The 23,685-nt window shown below is 33.8% G+C and overlaps 1 protein-coding gene across 9 annotated transcripts in view; it reads right to left on the reverse strand.

Annotated features, from left to right (window-relative positions):
* AKAP9 (A-kinase anchoring protein 9) overlaps positions 1-23,685 on the reverse strand; it is a 177,085-nt gene that overhangs the window by 39,478 nt on the left and 113,922 nt on the right. For 8 of the 9 annotated variants that reach the window (XM_023226720.2, XM_023226721.2, XM_023226723.2 and 5 more), the window contains 7 exons: positions 19,796-20,028; positions 11,308-11,470; positions 10,263-10,475; positions 7,332-7,564; positions 5,927-6,046; positions 2,284-2,460; positions 1,521-1,625 (listed from right to left, as the gene is read on the reverse strand). In XM_023226720.2, coding sequence (XP_023082488.2) covers positions 1,521-1,625; positions 2,284-2,460; positions 5,927-6,046; positions 7,332-7,564; positions 10,263-10,475; positions 11,308-11,470; positions 19,796-20,028 — 1,244 coding nt within the window. The remainder of the gene's footprint in view (positions 1-1,520; positions 1,626-2,283; positions 2,461-5,926; positions 6,047-7,331; positions 7,565-10,262; positions 10,476-11,307; positions 11,471-19,795; positions 20,029-23,685) is intronic. The other variant, XM_023226722.3, reaches the window with a different exon arrangement.

Raw genomic sequence — 23,685 nt, forward strand, 5'->3', positions numbered from 1 at the left:
AATACCATGATACATAGGGACATCTTATTTTTATACTCCATCAGATATCTAAAAGCATTTGCCTAGTTTCTAGGGAAAAAATGCTTAAGAGGTTATTTTCAATAAAAGACATTTTAACTCTTATATTTCTGTCTCTCAGTCTCCAGTTACCGGCAGGTGAATGGGTTTTGATAAAGTACTTGTTACTGTTATTAGGGTCAGCTGTCAGTTTAACCTCTTACTCATTGACTGCTTCTCTCCTTATCTGTAAAAAACATTAGTCAGTTGACAGATGCCCTCTAAAGTTTCTCATAGTTTTGAACAACTATGATTCTAAGTAAAAGGTAGACCGTTATTAGATACTTAATTCAAGATAGCAGTGCTATATTATATTCAAAAGATAATAAAAACATAAAATCAGTAAGGTTAATCAACTATCCACAGTCAACTATCATTGCTTTGGGTACAGTTTAGAAGGTCTGTCTTTTTAGGTAACATATAATTACTTTACTCGGTTTAAGGGAAATCTTTAAATGTTAACTCTTTGAAACACAGAAATAGTTACATATAAACAAAAGTGCTCCCCACCTCCCACAAAAAAACAAAAATTAAAATAAATAAGAGCCTCTCAGATAAACATTACTCAGTATTATGTGATAGTGAGAAAATAATCCTTCTTATGGAAATGATTTCAACTATAGTCACTTACATAGATGCCTTTTTTCTCCTCTAATCTACAAGTTTTCTGAGCTACAGTTTTAGCTGATATCGAAATCATTCTTGTATTTTTCAAAGCAGCTTAAGTTCATAACTATTTGTTAAAATATAGTAAGTGTCCTGAGAATATTAGAGACAAAAATGTAATTTAAAAAATTTTAAACCTTTTTAAATGATAAGATATAGCTAGACAATGTAGAGTAGGATATGTTTTTAAAAAATTATTTGTAGACAATGGCTTAAATAAGTTATACATTAGGAAGCTGAAGTTACCACTGTTCTGAAAGTAAAGTTTTAGTTTTTTGGAAGAAGGGGCAGAGAAACAAAGGAGAACTTTATATAATTGTTTTACTATTAAAGCAATTTACTATAACTCTTTTAAGAACATATTCTGTATATTGTAAAATAGCACTATAATCTCCCGGGGCAATACAATAATAATAAAAAAAAACACACACAGCAAAGCAGCAATAATTCAGTATCTATTCTATGGTTATGAGAAAATGGTTATTGCCTTTTGTCCTAACACTACTGTGTCTCTCCACCCTCTACACGCCTGCTAAGTTGGCCTTCTTCCTGTTCCTCCGAACTTCATCCTGCTTCGAGGCCTTTACACTGGCTATTCCATCTGGAGCACTCTTCTTTCCCATCAGCTTACTCACATGTTTACTGCCTTGTTCAAGGTCAATTTTGGCACTGAGCTGACAAACAGCCTCGACTGTGGTTTTAGATCATAAACTCCATTCAGTTCAAATAATATTTTCAAGGTAACTGATTTAAAATAATTCAAACCACACTGTGTCATTTAAAAATAAACTCCTTACCTCTTTTTCCTTTCTGTCTATGGCATCTCGCTCAGCCTGCAGTTGTACTTCTAGGGACAATTCTGGTTTAGCTTCTATAGCTCCAAACTGTTTTCGGTCCTCTACCTTTAAATATGTAAAAATTTTCTCAAAATTTCATAAATTAAATCCTGATTATCCAGTTTTCTTTTTTCTTTTCTTTTTTCTTTTCTTTTTTTTTTTTGAGAAGCAGCAATCCTGTTTCTCCAATTAGAAGTAGAAAGTGTACTTCTAATTAGTGAATAATTAAAAAGTTGGTCAGGTACAGTGGCTCACGCCTGTAATCCTGGCACTTGGGAAGCTGAGGCAGGTGGATCACCTGAGGTTGGGAGTTTGAGGCCAGCCTGACCAAAATGGAGAAACCCCATCTCTACTAAAAATACAAAATCAGCTGGGTGTGGTGGCTCATGCCTGTAATCCCAGCAACTTGGGAGGCTGAGGCAGAGCAATCGCTTGAACCCCGGAGGCGGAGGTATTGGTGAGCTGAGGTTGCACCATTGCACTCCAGACTGGGCAACAAGGGTGAAACTATGTCTCAAAAAAACAAAACAACAACAACAAAAAACTCTTCCCTTCTCAGGACGAAGACATGCAAGCAACATTTGGAAATAAGAACAAACTGAAATGGTTATGATATCAACAGAGACATAAACATATTATGTAATAATACCTACAAGAAGTTGATAATTTAAGAGCATTCTTCATTAAAACACTTAATAAAGTTAGCCCAAATAAAATGCCACACCTTTTGAAAAGTATCTGCACTCACAAGTAGTGCCTGCTCCAGTTCTCTCACTCTGAACTCCAGTTTCTCTATTTCTTCATTCCTTTCCTGTATATCCCTTTGAAGCTGCTCTTTAGAGAGCAAAAGCTCACTGCATTTGTCTGTTTTTTCTTTCAGATGATTTGTTAACTGTTCAACCTGAAATATAAGAGGCAAAAAATTTAATTAAAAAAAATTTCAGCAAGCTAGTTAGTATACGTTGAGTTACCTCTCATTTTGGATATCTACAATCCAAAATGCTACAAAATCTGAAACTTTTTTGTTTGTCTGTTTAACAAATGGAGTCTTATTATGTTGCCCAGGCTGGAATGCAGTGGCTGTTTACAGGCACGATCATCATGCACTACAGCCTCAAACTCCTGGGCTCAAGCAATCTTGCATCAGCCTCCTGAGTACCTGGGACTACAGATGCACACCAACAAGCCTAGGTCAAAATCTGAAACTTTTTGAGCACTGATATCATGCTCAAAGGAAATGCTCATTGGAGCATTTCACATTTCAAATTAGGCTGCTGAATAGGTAAGTATAATGCAAATATTACAAAATTCAAAATATCTGAAATCTGAAACACTTCTCTCAAGCATTTTAAAGAATATTCAATGCATATAAAACATATCTTCATTTCAAAAATTTTTTTCCAAAAAGCATTTTAAAATGTTATGCTAATTTCACTTTGTATAAAGATAGCAACTGTTGTCTTCAACAAAGGTGACATTTTACAAGTTGAAAAAATTAAGCAACGCTAGTAGATCACAAATAATATTGCTTTCAAGTAATCCTTTTAAAAAAGTTCTTTCTCTTAAGACTAAGACTTTCTCCACCTAGGAAGAGGGGAAAAATGCATTTTTCATAAGGCTGAATTATCTAATGGCACAACCACACTAAATCCTAATAAAGATGACAAATTTGCAGAGTACTGATTTACTCTTGTATGAGATAAAATGACCTAAATAAATCTTTCATGGACTATATTTTGAAAACAGTCATTGGGAAAGCTTTTTCAATCTATACATTTCGTCAGCCCAGGAACGAGATAAGGATGAAGGGGAGTGAGAGGGATCTGCGCATCTTGAAGGTTTCCCTAAGTGTCTCTAGTCTTCGTTTCTCCTTTAACCAAAATAATGATGTGTGCCAAGACCTGTTCCCTAAGAATAATATGGAGATCCCTTCAAGTGAATGGTTCTGTGACAGAAGAATACAGGAAGGATTAGTAGTACTGTAAGGAAAGTGAGGAAGGAAAGCTTACTTTAAAAAAAGCAACATGTGATGGTAAGAAATAAAGTAATTCTACCTTTTCTTTTCAGTGAAATATTCTGAGGACATTATCTAAAAAACGACAGTTATTTCTCAGAACACTAAAAGAATGCAAGCTTAACTATAATTTCAGGTTCAAGGATGATAGCAATAAAGCCACTGATACGTGCAGTTGGTTTTAAAGAGAAAAAGAAAAAAAAGGAAAAAAAAAGTTGCTGAGGAGAAACTTTAATAATAATAATAAGTTGATTAAGATTTGGAGTAAGGTAAAAAAAAAAAGGCAACAATGTAGGTACAATAAAATGGTGCAACAGTTAGAAAAAAAAAATTCAAACATGCACATCTTTGTTAGTTTCTTAAAAGTTTCATGAGTGAAGCAGGCCAACCTTTCAAGTAAAAGAAAACGACATAATAGGAAATGACAACTTAAATATTCTTTGAACTACAATAAATGACTATTTTTTTTTTTTTTTTTTGAGACGTAGTCTTGCTCTGTCGCCCAGGCTGGAGTGCAGTGGCCGGATCTCAGCTCACTGTAAGCTCTGCCTCCCGGGTTCACGCCATTCTCCTGCCTCAGCCTCCCGAGTAGCTGGGACTACAGGCACCCACCACCGCGCCCGGCTTATTTTTTGTATTTTTCTAGTAGAGACAGGGTTTCACCGTGTTAGCCAGGATGGTCTCGATCTCCTGACCTTGTGATCCACCCGCCTCGGCCTCCCAAAGTGCTGGGATTACAGGCGTGAGCCACCACGCCCGGTCCCTAAATGACTACTTTTTAAAAGCCGAAAATATGTTTGTTAGAAATGGGGCAATAACTAGAAACTGTGGAGACTGATAACTTTTGTACTACTCTAGTAGATAACATTTTATTACAAGGAGTTTATAGGCACTCTGTACTTCTTTGGTTTTCTTTTAAGAGAAATGAAATCCACTAAACTGTTCAGAAATTACATTCGAAATAAAAACTGTTTTCAGAAATAATACTAAAGTGTTCACTATGTGCCGGCTCAACACTCCTATGATGTGGGTGCTATTATGATCTCTATTTTAGAAACGAATTAACAGAGATTTCAGAGGTTAACTGACTTAGTTATTGTCATTACCTAGTAAATGGCAGAGCCATGATACAAACTGGGATTGCCTTACCCTAAACACAATGTCTTTATCACCATGACAAGCCATCTTTAGGTATTCATACAGTGAATCCTCTCTCATTTATGTAGCATTCATTTGGTAAATGTGGAGTTTTGACTATGTTTCTATGAGGAAAATAGGTAGTTGGGGTGAAAAAGGAGAAGCAGGAGACTGGTTAAGAGGCTACCACAGTGATCCAGGCAAACAAATGACAACTGGGATTTAGGAAGATGAACAAAAGTGCAAAGAACAGAAAGATGTAGTGCAATCTGACCCATCAATGGGTTGGAAGTAGGGGTTGAGAAAAAGAGGGGAATCAAGGCTGATTCTAGTTCTCAGCAATGGGGCAGGTTAGAAGGAACAGAATTTACTGAGATGAAGAAGGAAAATGTTTTATGCTTGTCTTTCTCTGGTTGTGGCTAATCAGGAATCAAGACTCTCTTTTGGACATGTTAATTTTGAGACATCTAAGCAGAGACAGAGTAGGCACTGGATATCCAATTCTGGAGCTTAACAGAGATGTCACAGATGAAAATACAGACATGGAGTCATTTATATATGACTGCCTGGGAAGAGGCTACAAATAGGAAATAAAAAGAGGCCCAAGTGTAAGTTTTGGGGCACTCCATCATTTATGTTGGGTAGGAAAAGGAGAAACAAAGACTAGAGGAGAGAGACGAGCGGAGTAGGTGTGTCACAGAAACCAAGAGAAGGAAGTATTTATGGCAGAAGGCTGCAATAAATGCCTCCAAATGGTTGAGTAGGATGGAGACAGAGTTGGATATTAGCTATAGCTGTCAGGCTCTGGGTCACCTTCACAAGAACAATTTAAATGGAGTAGAAGGTATAACCCTACTGAGAAACAAGGGTTAGATACTTCACTGGAGTGGACTAATAATAGAATAGGAAATGGGAAAGTAAAGAGTGAACAGAGATAATTCTTTTGGTCACTTTTTTTAGGAATGGGAATAAAGAAATTGTAAAACAGAGTTTATTCAATTGGGAAAGACATAAGCAGATGGAAATGATTCCAAATTTCAATACCAACAATTTTTAGGGTTAATTACCTTCTCTTGCTTAAGTAATATTAAGTTTTCTGATTTTGAAGATTTACATACAACAGAAAGAATCCACTTTTAAGTTTTTAATGATATGCATCTTATTTTACACTTGATACAAATTACTGTAAAGTGGGCAGTGTCAGTAAAGTTCTTACCTCTCTAGTTTGATGCTCACTGATAGGCTGGAATCGAGGAACAACCTTAAGTTGCTGTTCTAGTTTCTGTATTTCCTGTTGGAATACGTCTCTCTCATGTTCTCTATCAATGGCTTGCTCCTAAAAGTTTAATAATAATAATAATAATAATAACAGTAGCTGAAGAAACAGTATTTAGTGAAGCTATAATTTCTTACTTCCCCTTTAGACACATGTTAGTTTTGTTTGAAGACAAAGGACTGATGGCTATGGAATATCCCAAACCACAAAAGTTTTAAAAGATAACATTTAATTTTAATTAATTAATTTATTTTTTGAGACAGAGTCTCGCTCTGCCGCCCAGGTTGGAGTGCAGTGGTGCAAACTTGGCTCACTGAAAGCTCTGCCTCCCGGGTTCACGCCATTCTCCTGCCTCAGCCTCCCGATGGCGCCCGCCATTACGCCCGGCTACTTTTTTTTTTGTATTTTTTAGTAGAGACGGGGTTTCACTGTGTTAGACAGGATGGTCTCGATCTCCTGACCTCATGATCTGCCTGCCTCGGCCTCCCAAAGTGCTGGGATTACAGATGTGAGCCACCGCACCCAGCCAACATTTTATTTTTTATATGCCATATAACCTATTTTGGCTCCTCAACAAAAATTCAAGTATTAATATCTAACTATTATTTGAAGTATATTTCGTTTTTTATTCAAGTAATATTAGATACAGGATGAAAAAATATTCACCTTAAAATGAATTTCCTTTTTTGGAACAAAGGAGGAATTCCACTGTTAGTTTAGCCATTAAACAAAATAAATAAAACAAATTGTTTGGTAAGTCAGTTTCTTAAATCCTAATCTAGGTTTTATGCCTAAAGTTATAAAATGAGTAAGAATCTGATTCTCTGATCTATGAAGAGAATATCAGGTTTAAGTATAATCTCAAAGGAAAAAAAATGTGAAATGAGAGATTTAACATCTTTTTGGAAGAGAGTAATGGCAGCATGACCACTGTTCCAGGCCCGTTTCCAACGGCCACACTGTTACCTGTGTGTATCTTTTACAGGTGAAGCAGTGGTGGCCCATTATCTCTTTGCCTATCTTACCCTGTGGTTAAATAAAAAACTAGAATAAGCTTCTGATCTGAATTTGGAAATGTAAACTAGTGGGGCTTATTCATAATTTTTATTATGTATAATTCAATACATAATAAAATCTACTGATTTTAATTCTGAGTGCCGTACAATAAAAATTATTGGAGTCTTAAATTGGAATAGTACTTTTTGATCAATTAGCAGAATCGACACCTAATAAAACATTGAAAAACTAATTCTACAGTCTTTTCATGATTTAAAATTCACAGCCTCGTATACTAGCAAAGAACATTCTACTGAGAAAAATCAATATTCAACTTGAGAATACTTACATCTAAAAATTTTCTCATTTTTTCTAATTGCTTTTCCAATGCTTGGTTTTGCTGTCTTAAATCCATTAGTTCAGCATTTTTTTCCTGTTCCAGCTCTATAAACCTACTGACTTGTTCTTCCACATCTATTTCTAGAGCTTTCACTTGTTTTTGTAGGTCATCACGTACTTTTTCAGCTTGACATTGTACTTCTAGTTTTTCCTTCATTAATTTTTCTGTCTCCTGTAGTAATTCTGTGCATTAATACAAAGTATACTGAATTAAATCATAATTAATGATGTTATGATAATGAAATCCCTGATAACTATGTCCAAATTTTACCTTCATGAAATAAAAGGCTGAGAATAATTTTAAATACACATGAAAGTAAATATTCTCTTATGAAAATATCAAAATTATATTAAAATACTTCTATATAAGTAAACAAGCTATTAATAAAATTATACAGAATTAACAAAAATATGTCCTGTCACTAAAAATAATATTTTTGTGAAAACAACATAGCAAATGACCAAAAAAAATCTATTTTTACTATTGGGTAAAGAACAAAGTCCAATTAAATTCAAGCACAGAAAAAAACTCACTGCTTTCTTCACCTCAGGCAAAAAGCAATTCATTCCAAACCCATAAAGTCAATTTTATTTGCATACACAATAAACATGAAGATCACACACTGTAAATCTTTAACCAAGGCAAGTCTAAGAGTTACAGAAATATAAATACAGCTATAATTGAAATTTCCTGTTAGTCTTACTCCTTATTAGATCCATATTCCTGAGTTGCTTTTGCATGGTCACATGTATGTGAATCAAGGAAAAACTGACATTTATGAGAGGCAGTATGGTGTAGTGCTTAAGAACAGACTGTAGGCTCAACCTAGCTCAGCAACTTATCTCCCATGTGACAATTACGATGATGTCCTTTAGTTTCCTTATATGTAAACTGAGAATATTATTATTACTGATTTCTTAGAGTTATTTTGGCATTAAATGAGTGAATATATGTAAAGAAGAGTGTCTGAGGTATGGTAAGCACTATGTGTTAGCTATTATTATTAATACAACAGTTTATATAGTAAAAATAAAACAATCTTCTAATGAAGAAAATGGAAAGAACATATCCCTAGGGTCTTTAAATTAACTGGTATGCCAACATTGTACTCAGGACTAGGAATCTCTAGAAAACAGCTTTCCTTTTAAAACAATACTAATATTAGATGTTAATACAAAAATAAATCAACCAGAAAGTCTCTTATTAAATTTTATTGATCTTTTGCTACCATCATCTTACATACTTCCTGATTTAGAAGGAACATTTTAAAAACTCATAGATTGAAAGAGTTTAATTTATTAAATGTTTTCTTAAAAAAATCAAACTGGCTGGGTATGGTGGCTCACACCTGTAATCCCAGCACTTTGGGAGGCCGAGGTGGGCGGATCACCTGAGGCCAGGAGATCGAGACCAGCCTGGCCAACATGGTGAAACCCCGTCTCTACTAAAAGTACAAAAAATTAGCCAGGCGTGGTGGCTCCCACCTGTAGTCTCAGTTACTCAGGAGGCTGAGGTGGAAGTGAGCTGAGATCACACCACTGAACTCTAGCCTGGGCAACTGAGCAAGACTCCATCTCAAAAACAAACAAACAAACAAAAAATCAAAATGGTTTTAAGCTCTATGCAAAAACAGACATCATAAGATGATGGTCAATATGAATCTCAGACGTTAATTTCAATGAAAATTTGTACTTTTATCGTAAGAAAAGTTTTTTTGTTGTTAAAAACTGTAAGTATGAAACAACAGCAACACTGCAAAACTAGAGATGTTAGTTGGTTGAAAATCCAGAGGTCACCCGCATTTTGGAGTTTCAAGTCTACCACCCAAACACTGGCCATGCAATTGTATACACACACCTGCTCCCGCTGCTGCATCGACTGCAGCATCTACTAGTCCTAGGAGAATAGAGAAAAACAACAAAAAAAGACACAACAAAAGTATAATTTATATGTCTCCCACTTCCTAAAATGGGACAATGCACATGCACACACACGTATCAAAAGCAAGAGTTGAAGACACTGATTATCACTGGTAATATTTTGAGAAGTTCCAGTATTTCTTGAATATTTTGCATGACATATACTTTCCACATTAAAAATTCCAAACTAAACCTGTTTAATTAATTTCAGCAGCCGGAAGAAACTTAACTATATTACAAAAATGTATGCTGTATTTCTAAACTGATAAAATGAAATAAGTGAAAAATTAAAACATTTAAAAATCCAACTGCATGTGTAACATAAAAGAGGACATGGTAAACAGGATTTAAAGTTCCATCATTACAAAGACTGACATTTACTGCTAAACAAACTTTCACTTCCAGATATTAATTTCTTATTTAATGAAAAATGAAAGGTTACTTACACATTTAAGTATTATTTGAATTCCTACTTAGATTAAACTAGATGTCAGCCTACCAGCCACTGACCTTTTTAAATCTACTCTGCTTGCAAGTCAAAAATCCCCTCCACCTGCTCATTACTAGTGCCAGATCAGTGCTTTTAGATATTTAATCCAAGTATACATTTTTGCTGCCTCTCTGCTATTAGAACTAAACCTTATACAATTTTAAAAATATCTGCCTCATTATTTGCAGCTTTCTCTTGAAGCAGAAGTCTGAGGATAAATGAAGAACTATCTTTTCCTGTTAACATCTGCCTAAGGAAAAAGAAAAAGACAAAGGAAAAAAAAACAAACCTAATTACACATGATTGGCTAATGAGACATTTATCTATAAGGTAGATTTGCTTATAATTTTTCAAATCTCTCCATAAAATACATGAATAATGGCACTGAAAGAGGAAAAAAGCCACCTTAAGCCTTTGAAGAATATAAATAAAATCAGAGGAATGTTTCATACAAATTCTGAAAATACATACGTTGTTCAACTGGGCCTGCCTCTGCTTTCATAGCTTCTTTTTGTCTGGACAGTAATTCTCTTTCTTCTTGGATCTGCTGTTGCTCTGCCTCCAATTCTTGCAATCTGTTACTTGCACATAACAACTCCTGCTCAAGACGATCTATTATATCAGTTTTTTCCTGAATTTGCCTTTCAAAAAGAGTTTTTTCATCTGCATAGCCATCAATGACACCTATAAAATAAAATTAACAGAAAATAGAACTATTATTCATTTCAGATTCAACCACTAGGTTTTAATATAAACAACAAAAGGTGTACTGTTAGCAAAACTTTCCATCATTCCAACCTATTAAAAGTCTTGAATGAATTTGCTGCTCATCACAACAACTATCAACCTTTAATAGGGTATGGTCAATGCAGACATTTCCTTGTTTACCATTGTGCATAAACATGAAATTTCTCTGAATTTTCTAATACTTTGCCATACTAAAGTATCACATCACGTAGGTGTAACTCACTTTATTAAACAGATATAAACAATAAGTTTCTGAAAAGCTTAATACAAATTAGATGCTTGTGAAATGAATCACATTTTGAAAATTAGAAAGTTGGTATTTTAAGTAATTTTAGAAGGCCAACACCCATAACAGCAGAGAAGAATTAAAAAGAGCATAGGGCTTTAGAGATTCAAAGCCTGGAATCACCATTTAATGGTAATGGTGCCCTTTAACAATTTAATAACATCTTTTAGCTTCAGTTTCCTGATCTTTAAATTACAAAGGTTGTCTTAAGATGGTGTGATTATGGTAACAAGTCACCACCATCCTTTTTGGTATTTTCTGAAATTATTAATATTTTCTGTAACTCTATAAATTCTTTTTATAATTAAATATATACATATAGTTTTAAAAATTGCTTGGAGGAACTTTGAAGATAAACCACAAGTACTTTTTAATGGTCACTCTAAATTAGATTGATGGCTTCCAAACCTGGCTATGCATCAAAAGTCTCTATTTTAAGACTGAAATTTCTGTACCCTTAGTTGTCAATGGCAAATTGCTCACCCTCAGCCTTACTGAGCTCCACAGCTAGCTGTTCTCTGGCCCTGGACTCCTCATGAAGGCGCTCTCGAAGTTCCTCTTGGCACTTGAGGGACTCTGTTGCTTCTTGTTTCTGTCTAAATGACTCACGCATCAACTCTGTCTGTGTAACTTTCGCATGTTCAAGCTAAACAAAGAGGGAAACAATACATAAAAGAAAATAAAGTGTGGAAATACTAGTTTCGTTCCCCATTAAAGCTGGAAAAAAGGGGGATTTTAAAATAGAGATATACTACTGAATTGTAGTCATTTAGATATTGCCAATGCATGCTAAGATTAGCAGGCAGGATAAATCAGAGGAGACATGTATATTGGCTGTGCACAACTTTCTGTAAAGTGACATATTCTAGCTTTACTGAACAAAAGAATATGCTTCTTTTGGATATAAACCACTTTAAATCAATGGCTGTGTAGTTTATCATATAAAAGAAGATATAAAATTAACAAAGCACAGGCATTTATTGTATTTGCCAAAGAATTTTATGTAGCTATATGGTCTATGATAAACTTTCTTTTACATTTAGTATTTATGGATTGTGACTCCTACAGTATCTGTTGTATACTGTGGGGGACTAATAATACACGATTAATACAGTGGCATCAATTAACAAAACCATAGTGGCACAACAAAATGAAATTATATTTATAATCCACGTACTTATTAACTAAAAGCTTTGTATTTCTGTCCATTTGTGAAACATCTAAAGCTCCTATGAATATTCAGCTTATTTTCAAAACCTTACAATACAGAGACATTAACCATAAACACAGATTCCTTAAAATACTACCAATAGCACATACTGATTATATTCTTAAACAATTTTTTAAGATGATAAGAGGCTTAAGGCCAAAGCTCTCTTGATCACTGCTAGTAAATGAGCTGTGTGAAATTGCAGAAAAGTACTGTCTCTGCCTTAGTTTTCTGAGCTTGTGAATATCTTGCTTATCTGTTATTTGAATAACTTGCTTATCTGTTATTACTGAAACAATTACATGGGAAAAAATTGAACTCAAATGTTTCTAGTATTTAGTCCAAAAATTTTAACAAAAAATCATCACATATATTAATAGCAGGCTCACAGTAAAGTCATAAGAATTTGTAAATTTATATATAAAGTACTTTGTGCATTAAAAAGATATTACTACATTTTAAGCTTAAAATATGATCAAATGTAGTGGTTTCTAATTTATAGACACATATCGAAAATGTATTACAAAATCATGATAATATTAAATAATACTTTATTGTTAAAGACTTCTGCTTTTCACATCCGAGCAGCATTTGTCATAGCAAATGGATTTTAGAGTACCTATAGCTTTTGATGGCCACTCTAAATCAATTTCCAAAATATCCAGTATGTGATTATTCTTGTTTTAATAGGATACTTCAAATATCACTTACAACGTATTTAAAATTAATATGAATACACATACAAGACTCATAATAGAAAATTAATCATACATTCTAAATTATAAATTATTTCCTAAAATACCCATAATATGTTATCTCAAAAGGAATATTTTTACTTTTAGTTGGTAAGTTTTTCCTTTAAGCGTGGAAAACTAATATCATTAATTTTTATTATAAAGACACATAATAAAGTATGAACTAATTTATATACAACTACTTCCTGAATTTACAGTCACAATCCATATTTTAAAAACATATCAATTGCTTTTATATACACGTATGTCATTTTTTTCTGTTCATTACATAATGACTATCTAGTAAATACACATGACTAAAAAGGATATGCATTTTTTTTCCTTTTTCAAATTTACTATAGGGATACAACAAAGGATTTACAACAAAATAAATGCTTGCTTTAGGTAAGTAAATTAAATAAGTTTTTGCTTCTATGTTCTACTTCTTGACAAGATTTAACCAGGCTTATAATCCATTTAAATATTTATCATAAAACCACAAGAAAAACTTCAGTTTTATAAAATAAAACAAAAAAGTTGGAACAATCAAATATAGTAAATCTAGCAAAAAAATTTCATTTATTACAGCAGATGAGATTTATACTTTATCGGGAGATAAGAGACACCCTTCAAATGTTCATCCAAATACTTAATATTTAAAGAATCTTCTTCCATTCAGTTAAGAGTATGTTTATTTCTAATATCTATAACAATATGAAGTATATAAAATTTAATATTCAATATTTCCAAAATATTTAAGAAACATAATTACATTAAAAGTACATGTAAAGTATCAGTTAATATTCTGTCACTTTAATATAAAAGTTGCAAAAGAGGTAACAAAACTATTCTGAAAACCATTTGGCTTGTTAAATATTAAATAGTTCAGGATAAAGCTATGAAAGTCATAAAAAGTGCTGAATAACTTTTAGTTATACTGAATAACTTGTAGTGAACCTGAAATACTAAATATTCAAGCCTCTTTATGCTAAACACTTATCCTTAGCAATGTTTATAAAATATATTTCCTATAAAAAGCAGAAAGGGGTCTTGTTCCACAAGATTAGGAGGCATATTAAAAACAAAAAGTAAGTTCCTTAGGTTGTTAAGAATATTAAAATTAGAACCCAAGCTTCCTTTTTTCCTTGTCTGGAACAGCCAATATATCATGATTGTAAATATTTCCTAATTGCTCAATGACAATTCACTTAGCTGTTTTATAAGTATCACAATACCCAGTCTCTCAAATATAATAATTATTCCATTCTTATTCAGGATGGGCATCACAAACATACAAAAGCAAGAATCTTAAGGAAAAGCAAGATCTTTTTAAACAACCTGCCTGGCATTGGAGAAATGTAATATTATCTCATTCTGCTTTCTGTAATTAAAAACATAGCCAAGTTGGAACTCAGACCAAATTTAGCCCTTAAATACATCTAGGATGAATGAACAGTAACACATCAAACAAGGTTCTATCCCATTTAGCATTAATATAGACACTTAAAATTTAATTTCTCACTATAGTGTTTAAATGAATATTTTTTATACTTACTGAATAAGGAGGGGTAGGCAGTGAAATTTTAGAAATAAGCTTTAATATATGCCCGTTTCTTTTATGAATAAAATGGAAAATAGAAGTATTAACAATTACTGAGTTATTTTCATCCAAATGTTCACATAGAGGAAAAGGATGTGGTAAAGGCACGCGAGACTCAACCTCATAAATGTCTTCATCTTGCTCTTCTAACCATGAGCCACTGAGTTTGACAGTTGCCAAATAGGTGCTATAAGAATCCATCTCAGAAGATACAGCTGCCAAGTTTCCTAATTTGCTTTCTCAGTTTTCTAGTACATTAAAAAGTTCTTTTTAGTTTATCAAGATCTATCATAGCAGTATAAAAATTTCCTTTTTTAGCACTACCAAATAAACATTATAAAATTAATTCATACAACTGCACAATAAAAGGAAGGGAAAGTCCAGGAAAAAAAACTAAAAATCTAAAAAAACTTAGGTCTCTTATCAATCTTCATCCCCACCCTCAAAAAAACCCAAACTAAAACAAAAACCAAAAAACAACAAAAAACAAAAAGCACGCAAACAAAAACACCTTTTAAACTAGCAGAATTAAATCCTTGAAGAGAAGAATAAAAATATAAACATCTAATTAGATGAGCAATAAAACTGCTTTTAGTATCAACGATGTCTGTAGTAATAAGTAAGCCTTCAAAGTAGAACCTGGCAGGGAAGTTCAAGTTTGAAATCTCCATAGTAGCAGTCTTGAGAAATCCAGTTGCAACATTATTTCCCTTGCTCTTGCTGCTTCACTCTATTCAAAAGGAAAAGCTCTTTTGAACTGAGCTATTCAAGTAGCCTCTCATGCTGAGCCAAAGGATTCTAGTCAGTGTCCCCTGAGGAAAAGGTCAGAACAGAGGGTGTGGTTTAATGTCTTTACCTATAGGTACACTGACAGGTGGAATGTGAATTAATACGCCCACAAAAAAGCCTGCCAGACAGGATCCAAGTTCCACGTCACGGCTTTGAAACGGCATTTAGACAAGTTTATAATGTCTGTAAGATAAGTTGGTGTTTTTCCGTTCCATTAAAAAATTGCTTTAATTTAAAAATGTGAAATTAATTATGTTGGAGTCCACATTAGTAGTAATAAGTTATTCAAGTATATAAAATAATCATAATTATTTCTGGAAAATTAAAAACTTACTTTCGCTATTTCCTTAGAAATATTACTCATCTTTCAAGCAGTCACTAAAACTAAATATAGACATTTCAGTTATAACCTATTTTCATATTGTTTATGGAGTACATGTTAAGGAAAAAATTCTTTTTAAAGCTACACTGTATAAAATAGTTGAAAACTATACCACTTAAGGTGTCCTATGAACCCTGACTAAACTTTAAAAGCCCAAGTTATATATAATAGCCTCTGGGTAGCTCCAGAAACCTGGGCAATGGTGAATAAGTAAGCCACTCAGAATTTTAGATCAACAACTTGCTTTTTAATATTAAAAGATTTTCAATAATGAAAGTTGTTTTAAAGAAAGGAAAAAGCCCTCATTTTGGTGTTTTTCTATCCAGTAACTAAATATCCTAAATCCACAAAGCCTTTATTTAAATGGAAAAACGCATGCTAAAGAAGGCAGGTAATACCAACACAAATCCATTCTACAGTGACTCACACTATAAAGTTGTGTAAGCCAGTACTCAAACTATTTCACGGTAGGTAGGCTAATAATTAGGGCAGAGAAAATTACATTTTCTACAGAAAGCCGGAATTTACAGGGAAATGGATTGTATTTCCTGTGGAGGGGCAGTTGCCTCTTACAAGTCTGGACTAGGCAATAAAAATTTTTTATTAGGCTTTCTTACGCGACCCTCCAGTTAGTCTGTGAAGGTGTCTTAACAAAGCACGTTCACAGGCTAACTGGAGGGTTGCATAAGAAACCCTAATAAATACCTATACAAGACAGAGGACTAATCTTATCACTGCTGCAGTTAAATGTGACTTTAGTGGGACTTTGGCAGGTAGAAGTTGTCAATATCCCAGCTGCTCAGCTTTATGAATTGTGGGGACCCATGCTTAGCCTATCAAATACCTCTTAAAATACTCTTTCCCTGCTCCCTCTGCAAACTACAGTTTGTTTTGATAATCTGATATCCAATTTCTCTTATTTGAAGCAAAAACAAAATCTGTAAGTAAGAAACAGCCCTTCATAAACAGTAACATTTAGGTCAGGATAAGAACTAACTACAAAGATACGAGACAGAAATTACTGAGAAAAATGGACTACAAAAAGTAACAGATTAAGATGACTATAGGGCAAACAGTCCTCGTAACAGTATATTAACTGATGGAATATTATATTAATTCATGTTCATAAAGATGACCTGGAATTAAAATAATTGAAATTATAGTCTATTGTTTCACCCATTTTTGGAAGCATGTAAAACTTGCTTCCATCCATGTAAAACAAAAACCTGTAAGTCAGTAGTTATATTAGGAACACAGGTCAAGGTAAGAAGCTTACACAAAGAAAATAGAGTAAAATTAGGGCAAAAAAGACTCAAAAAAGCCATATTAAATAGAGATGATTCAGGATAGTGGCATACAGCCCTTGTAACAACAGTAATATTAACTGATGATACATTAATTGATGTTCAGAAAGGTGACTGAATTAGAATAATTCAAATTATATTCTATCTTGCTTCCCCTCTGTTTTAGAAAGCATATAAAACTTCTTGCAATCAAAAATAGTTATAATATGACTTAGAAGAACACACTTTTAATTATCCAGAATAGCTTATTATCCCCAGGTTTCAGATAATCAAGATTTTAATGTATATTTGAAGGCTATTAATTTGCAGCATAGAGTTGTTTCCTAAACAAAATAGCTTTACTTAAATCAAATAATGTCAAACCATTTAACCACCTTTCTTCATAAATTATTTTCTTCAAACTGTAAAACACTTTTGTTGCTCTCTTTTGGACTTTGATTTGTTCACCTATTTCTCTAAGTTATTTCACAGACGGCCTATAACCTGTAAACATTACCCTGACGGAGCCTGGACCAATGCTGAGCATACTAGCGATAATACTTGAAGGCAAAATGCGTTTCAGTATTTTGATTACAGTTATGTTTCAAACACAACAATGACAAAACAAAATCTTAAGTTATACTACTGTTTCATCCTCAGATTCTTTTTCTTGAGAAAATATAGAAGCATGTAGCTTTGATGTTGTAATTCTTAAAAACAAGTATTAGGAAGCCCATGAAAATTTCTTATAGTGAAAATCATACCATGGGAATAAATTACATATCCATTAATTTCTTCCAAGGCCTAGGGGAATCTCTTGGTAAATAACCTCCTATGGCTCTAAATAATACTTCTGGATTCTGGAAAACTTTAATTGCTGAAAAACTATTCCCAAAGAAGAGAATGGTTTTGATTTCTATCTGATCCAGGAGGCTAGAATCTGTGAAACTATACTCTCAAAGATAACATTTCCGCAGAACCACAAAGAGACTACTGAATAAGGATTGTGTTAAAGAGATTATCTCTCTAAGGGCCTTACGGCAGTCTCTTAAGCATTCTTTTTAATACTATCATGAAAGCTATCCCAACCAGTAGGAACCTAACAGTAAAGTAAACATAAGCCTGATTGTATGGTAGCCTGTCCAAGCAAAAGAGAGGTAAAACTATTGCAATAAATGTATTATAATATGGACTTGGACATACCACTGGGCAAGTTATCCCTCAAATAAAATATCTAAAGTAAATAACTCCTATAATACACGTTATGAAATCAGCCAATCAGCCTATAAGGCAGATTCTTGTCCAGTGCCCTGATATTCAAAAATTTTGCCATTGAATGACTCATCTTAAGCATCAAGTCCCATAGTAAACTTTACTTGGTCCCCAGTATACTCTAATATGTCAGACGCTGCTCTCTTCTCTGGTATCAGAGTATCCTGTACAAAGCTATTTTCCTGAATTTCTCTTTCACTGAAAACACAAAGATATCACAGCATGCCTCCCAGCTGTTTTACATTTTGTTATAATAAGTGAAAAAAAAAAAAGAAAGTTAAAGGAAAGTATACTATTATAAAGTAGAACCAAATAATGACATGTTGAAGAGGAAAGTGGAATATAAGTTATTTCACAAAGATATGACACATTACTCTGTGTCAATCTGTTAAAAATATTCATCAGGTTCAAGATAATTTTAGTTATTAATTAATGAGACTATTCTGAAGAAATCAATGGCTTTAAGCATCTATCCATGGAAGATTAAAAACTGAACTGAAATTAGTTTATAAGAAAGTTTTTAAAAACTCCTATTCGAAAAGCTGAAAAATATTATTCACTTAAGAAATACCTTAAACTTTATAAAAAAATACTTTTATAACTTATAAAAAATACCTTTATAACTTATTATACCTAATGTCAACAATTAGCTTAACATTTTATATAAAAGATGTTAATAGAGTACTTCAAAATTAAGCCAGAGAACAATGTGAACATTATACTAATAATCCACAGATTAGTGGTTCTCAAACTTCAGTGTGAATCAGAATCATATAAAGGACTCATTAAAAACACAGGTTGCTGGGCCCCCAATTTCAGTAGGTCTGGGGTGGGGCCTAAGAATTTATATATTGAACATATTACCAGGTGATGTTGATATTGCTGGTTAAGGGCTGCACTTTGAAAAGTCTCTGCCGTAGGGTTACTGCTCTACACAAAGCTTTTGTGATCCATTCAGTGATATTTAAATTACAACAATACAGTAGAAGCTAAATAACACAGTGTGGATTTAGTATTTAACAAATTGGGAAAAATCTGGAAAATGCCATGGTCAGACTCCTGCTGTACTTCACTACCTGGTCACATAAGCAGACAGCTGCTATGAGCTGTGGTCTTGGCCTGGGGAAGTGAATGTTTCAGGCGGAGCCCACACGCTTGACTACTGGCAGCATTAACAAATTTTGGAGAAGTTTCTCTCTAATAGCGTGTTAAAAACAGGTAGCCTATTGGAACCACTGACCATTTTTGATTTATTTAACATTTTTCACGTTGCTCCTCAAAAGACAAATACTATGTTGCATTAACTAAATTGCTCATAATTTACAATGGTATCAAGTAGTAGCAATAGCATTAATACTGGCCAAGATCCAGGTCAAAAGTACTTAATAGTGGTTAAGAAACAAAAATATTAACAGTTGTTTTCATATATGAAAGTACAAATCACAAAAATTAAATACTAATATACCTAAAATAAGCAAAAAACAAAACAAAACAAAAGCAGGCCCATGTAGGAATTCAGTGTAGACTCATTTCTACTATACAACTTTCGTACAACCAAAGGGATAATTAGGATGCACATGCATTCAAGCTTTGAAAATGCCAAACAGCAATCCATGAAAATACGAAATTAGCTCAGTCGAGAGAGTGGGATAGCACACTGTACTTCAAACTCAGTACATATTAGCAATATAAGGAGGTTACCTGACTGCTAGTTTCACTTATGGCTTCTAGGAGTTTTTCAACTGCTGCTTGTAGTCGAGAACTAATGTTCAGCACAAGTTCTTCATTTTCAGGGTCTATTTCAGTTCCAGCAAAACCACTTCTCACGAGTCGTTGTGACAGCTCTGTTCCTTCCTCAGTCACTTTTGACCACATGTTAATGTCATTTCTTGGCATATCACTTCCAGAATAAGAGGGAATGGATTCATCTGTAACTAGAATAACAGTATTTTAAAGGCATAAATTAATCATAATAATCATACTTTTTTAAAGTTATAAAACAAAATCAAAGTAACACTGGAAATCATGGAAATTGTAAGGTCTTTTGAAACAGCATTGCAACCAAACAAATAAAATATGCACATATAGGATATAATATTATTCAATAACCAAGCAAAAGAATGAGAAATGTTATGCTAACAGGAATTTGCAGAAACTGATTATTTGGGTAATTCAGTATTTTTTTCTTTGATAAAAACTTCTGAGATACCTTTCAACAGAAATTCACTACATGCCCACCGTGCAGAGTTTGCTAAGTAATAGGGACATATAGGTGGACAAGATCTGGCTCCAACCCTTGATGACTTTACAATGTAATGAGGAAAAACATAAACTATCACAAGAAAAGAGAAGCATTGTGCAGTAGGCCGTTCCAAGTGTACAGAGGGATAGAAATAAGTGCTTGAATTTGTCGGGAGCAGACTGACTTTTGAGCCTACATTGGGATTACAGGATAGAAATAAGTGCTTGAATTTGTCTGGTGATGACTAACTTTTGAGCCACACTGGGCAATATAATCTGCTCTGGCTACACAGTAAAAGGAACTAAGATCATTTTGTTGCTTGCTACTTTTTAAAGAGGAATACTGGGATAAGATTAGGCTGACAAGCAGTTCTAATTTAATTATGGACATTGTTATCTACGTTACCCACACTATTCTTATTTCTTATGTAAAAAAAAAAAAAAAGAGTTTGCATGGGTAGAAGATAAGCTTTCCAAGTGTTTTCTCTAAGCTATAATAAAAGCACAGGCTATTCACCACTGACATTAAATACTCACTTGTGGCAGATGTTACAACCCAACACTGAAGTTTCCTGAAGAGGCATTACCTATTCTTTTATTACACGTAGTACATATTTGTTATCAGTAAGTGTACAAAGTTAACAAATTAAAGCAGAGGAAATCTTCAGGTACCCCTGAATAAGCATTCAGTTTGACACATTAACTCTCAACTACAAGCAGCAGTTGAAAAACTCCTTCCTAGAAGCCGTAAGTGAAAGTAGCAGTCAGGCAACCTCCTTATATTGCTAATATGTACTGAGTTTGAAGTACAATGTGCTATCCCACTCTCTCGACTGAGCTAATTTCGATATTTTCATGGGTTGCTGTTTGGCATTTTCAAAGCTTGAATGCATATGCATCTTAATTATCCCTTTGGTTGTATGAAAGTTGTATAGTAGAAATGATTCTATGCTGAATTCCTACATGATCCTGCTTTTGTTTTGTTTTGTTTTTTGCTTATTTCAGGTATATTAGTATTTAATTTTTGTGATTTGTACTTTCATATATGAAAACAACTGTTAATATTTTTGTTTCTTAACCACTATTAAGTACTTTTGACCTGTTCTACTTATTAGAACTTGTCTTGCTAAAGTAGCTAGTGCCATATTGAGTTTTCTTAATCTATGTAGTAAGGACATCAGATACAGCTTCAGACGCCAGAGCTGAATTCAGCACGACTCAATATTCACTAAGCACGTCCTCTTTATAAGTCACTGGCTGTAGAGCCCAAAGTTGCATTTTAGGGCATGATTTTAAATGTTTGCCATTATATATAGGTTTATCTAATTCTTAAGGTAAGAGTAAATACAACTTTCACTTTGTGTTTTTATTCCCCAAAGTAAAAAACACATCAGCTATACTGTTACTTATTTATAGTACTCCATGTGCTCAAAATTGAATGCCTTGAAAATATTTAGAAGTGCAAGATAATCTTGGAATTTATAGCATCTTTATGTGAAAAATTAAATGCATTCTAGTAACATTTTCTTTCTCATGGGTACAGAAATGTGAGGCAAAGGGAACAGTGTGATATGATGGGAACTCTAGGCTTTTTAGGGCAAAGGGACATGGTGAAGTGGTGGTGAGGTAGGTGAGAGACCTAAAAGAAGGTAGCTGGAAAGTAAGCTGGATTCAAGTTGTAAATGGTCTTAAATTTTATAGGAACCTTAGGGGTTTTGCTATAAACAAATGGAAAGAGTAAATCATATTTTGAACAAGAAGATAATATCAAATATGTGAATCAGGAAGCAAACTACAGCAATGCAGAGGTAAGTTAAAGAAGGAGAAAAAATTGGTTACAGGCTATTTCAATTGTCCAGATGAGAAGGGATAAAGACATGAACTAAGATGATGGGTGGCGGGGGGTGGTGTTGAGAAAGAGCACAGGTTGGAGAAGACAATGTAGAAGAAGACAAGGAAAGAAGATTATGTATAAGATGACTCTGGGCTTTCAGCTTAGATGATTCTTAGGTGACAGAGAAATCATTAAGAAAAATACTAAGAAATCAGGAGAAAGTATACAGAGTAGGGATGAAAAATGATTAGTCTGAAGCGTTAATGGGATTTGTGGAGATGAGTCAACTGTTAGAATTTTGGGTCTGCAATGACTTAGGAGTCATTTGTAGAAAGGTGAGAGTTGAAACCTTGGAAGTAGATACAACTGTCTTAGGAGTAATATTTAGTGAGAGAAGGAAGGCAAAGTTGAAGCCTCTGTATATCATAATCCAACAAAAGAACCTGTGTTAAAAAATATCAGAGAGAGGCAGGAGAAAGATGTTCCAGCAGAAAAAAAGGGACAGCTTCAAGACACTTTAGTAACATTATTTATCTAAAAAGACGAACAGGACAAGGACTGAGAAAATGCTATGGAGACTCCTGTGTTCACCAGCCTTGATTTCTATTCCTGCAGTACCAAAGCTGCTCTCTCAAAGGACAACACTGACCTCCCAGTTGTCAAATCATCTGGGCGCGGTGGCTCATGCCTATAATCCCAGCACTTTGGGAGGCCAAGGCAGGCGGATAACGAGGTCAGGAGGTCAACACCAGCCTGACCAATATGACCAAACTCCATCTTTACTAAAAAATACAAAAATTAGCTGTGCATGGTGGCACGTGAGGTGGAGGTTGCAGTAAGCCCAGATTGCACCACTGCACTCCCACCTGGGCAACAGAGCAAAACTCGGTCTCAAAAAAAAAAAAAAGAAAGAAAAGTTTGCTGAAATTTACCTTGAGCAGGGAAAAAAGGTGAGAAAAATCCAACACTTCTTACAGTTTTAAGGCAGTATGAAGATAGTCTAATGTTTTGGGCTATGGAGAAGGAATCAACATGAGGAAAAGACTGAAGGTATTGTGTATTAGATGGGAGCAAATCTCAACCACAAAATACAGAGGGTGCATGAGAACAACTTATAAAAGGTCTCTGAATGTTAGTTTCTTGAAATGGCTAATTTTTTAAAAAAAGACATTAAAGTACCTAGAAAAGGTGAAGATGTCAACTAGCTTAAGGTATTTTCTTAATAACATTTTGAAGGTATAAACCATCTGAAATAATCTGAATATGCTCCAAGAAAAAAGTGAATTAAAAAAAAATCCTATAAAATAGAAAAAACAGAAAGACTTTAACAACTAGTCTTGGAGGGAAAAATTCAGAGGATAATATAGATTAGCAGGGGAATGTCACAAGATGCCAATAATAATCTTAGAACGTCCACTTTGGTAAACAGAATCATTTCAAAGTGGTGAACCTCTTGGATTTATGTCTTAAACATAGTAAATGATGGTTATTAAAGTCCTTTAGTTATTAACTTTAT

The sequence above is a fragment of the Piliocolobus tephrosceles genome, chromosome 8, assembly GCF_002776525.5.
Source record: "Piliocolobus tephrosceles isolate RC106 chromosome 8, ASM277652v3, whole genome shotgun sequence".
NCBI classification, from domain to species: Eukaryota; Metazoa; Chordata; class Mammalia; order Primates; family Cercopithecidae; genus Piliocolobus; species Piliocolobus tephrosceles.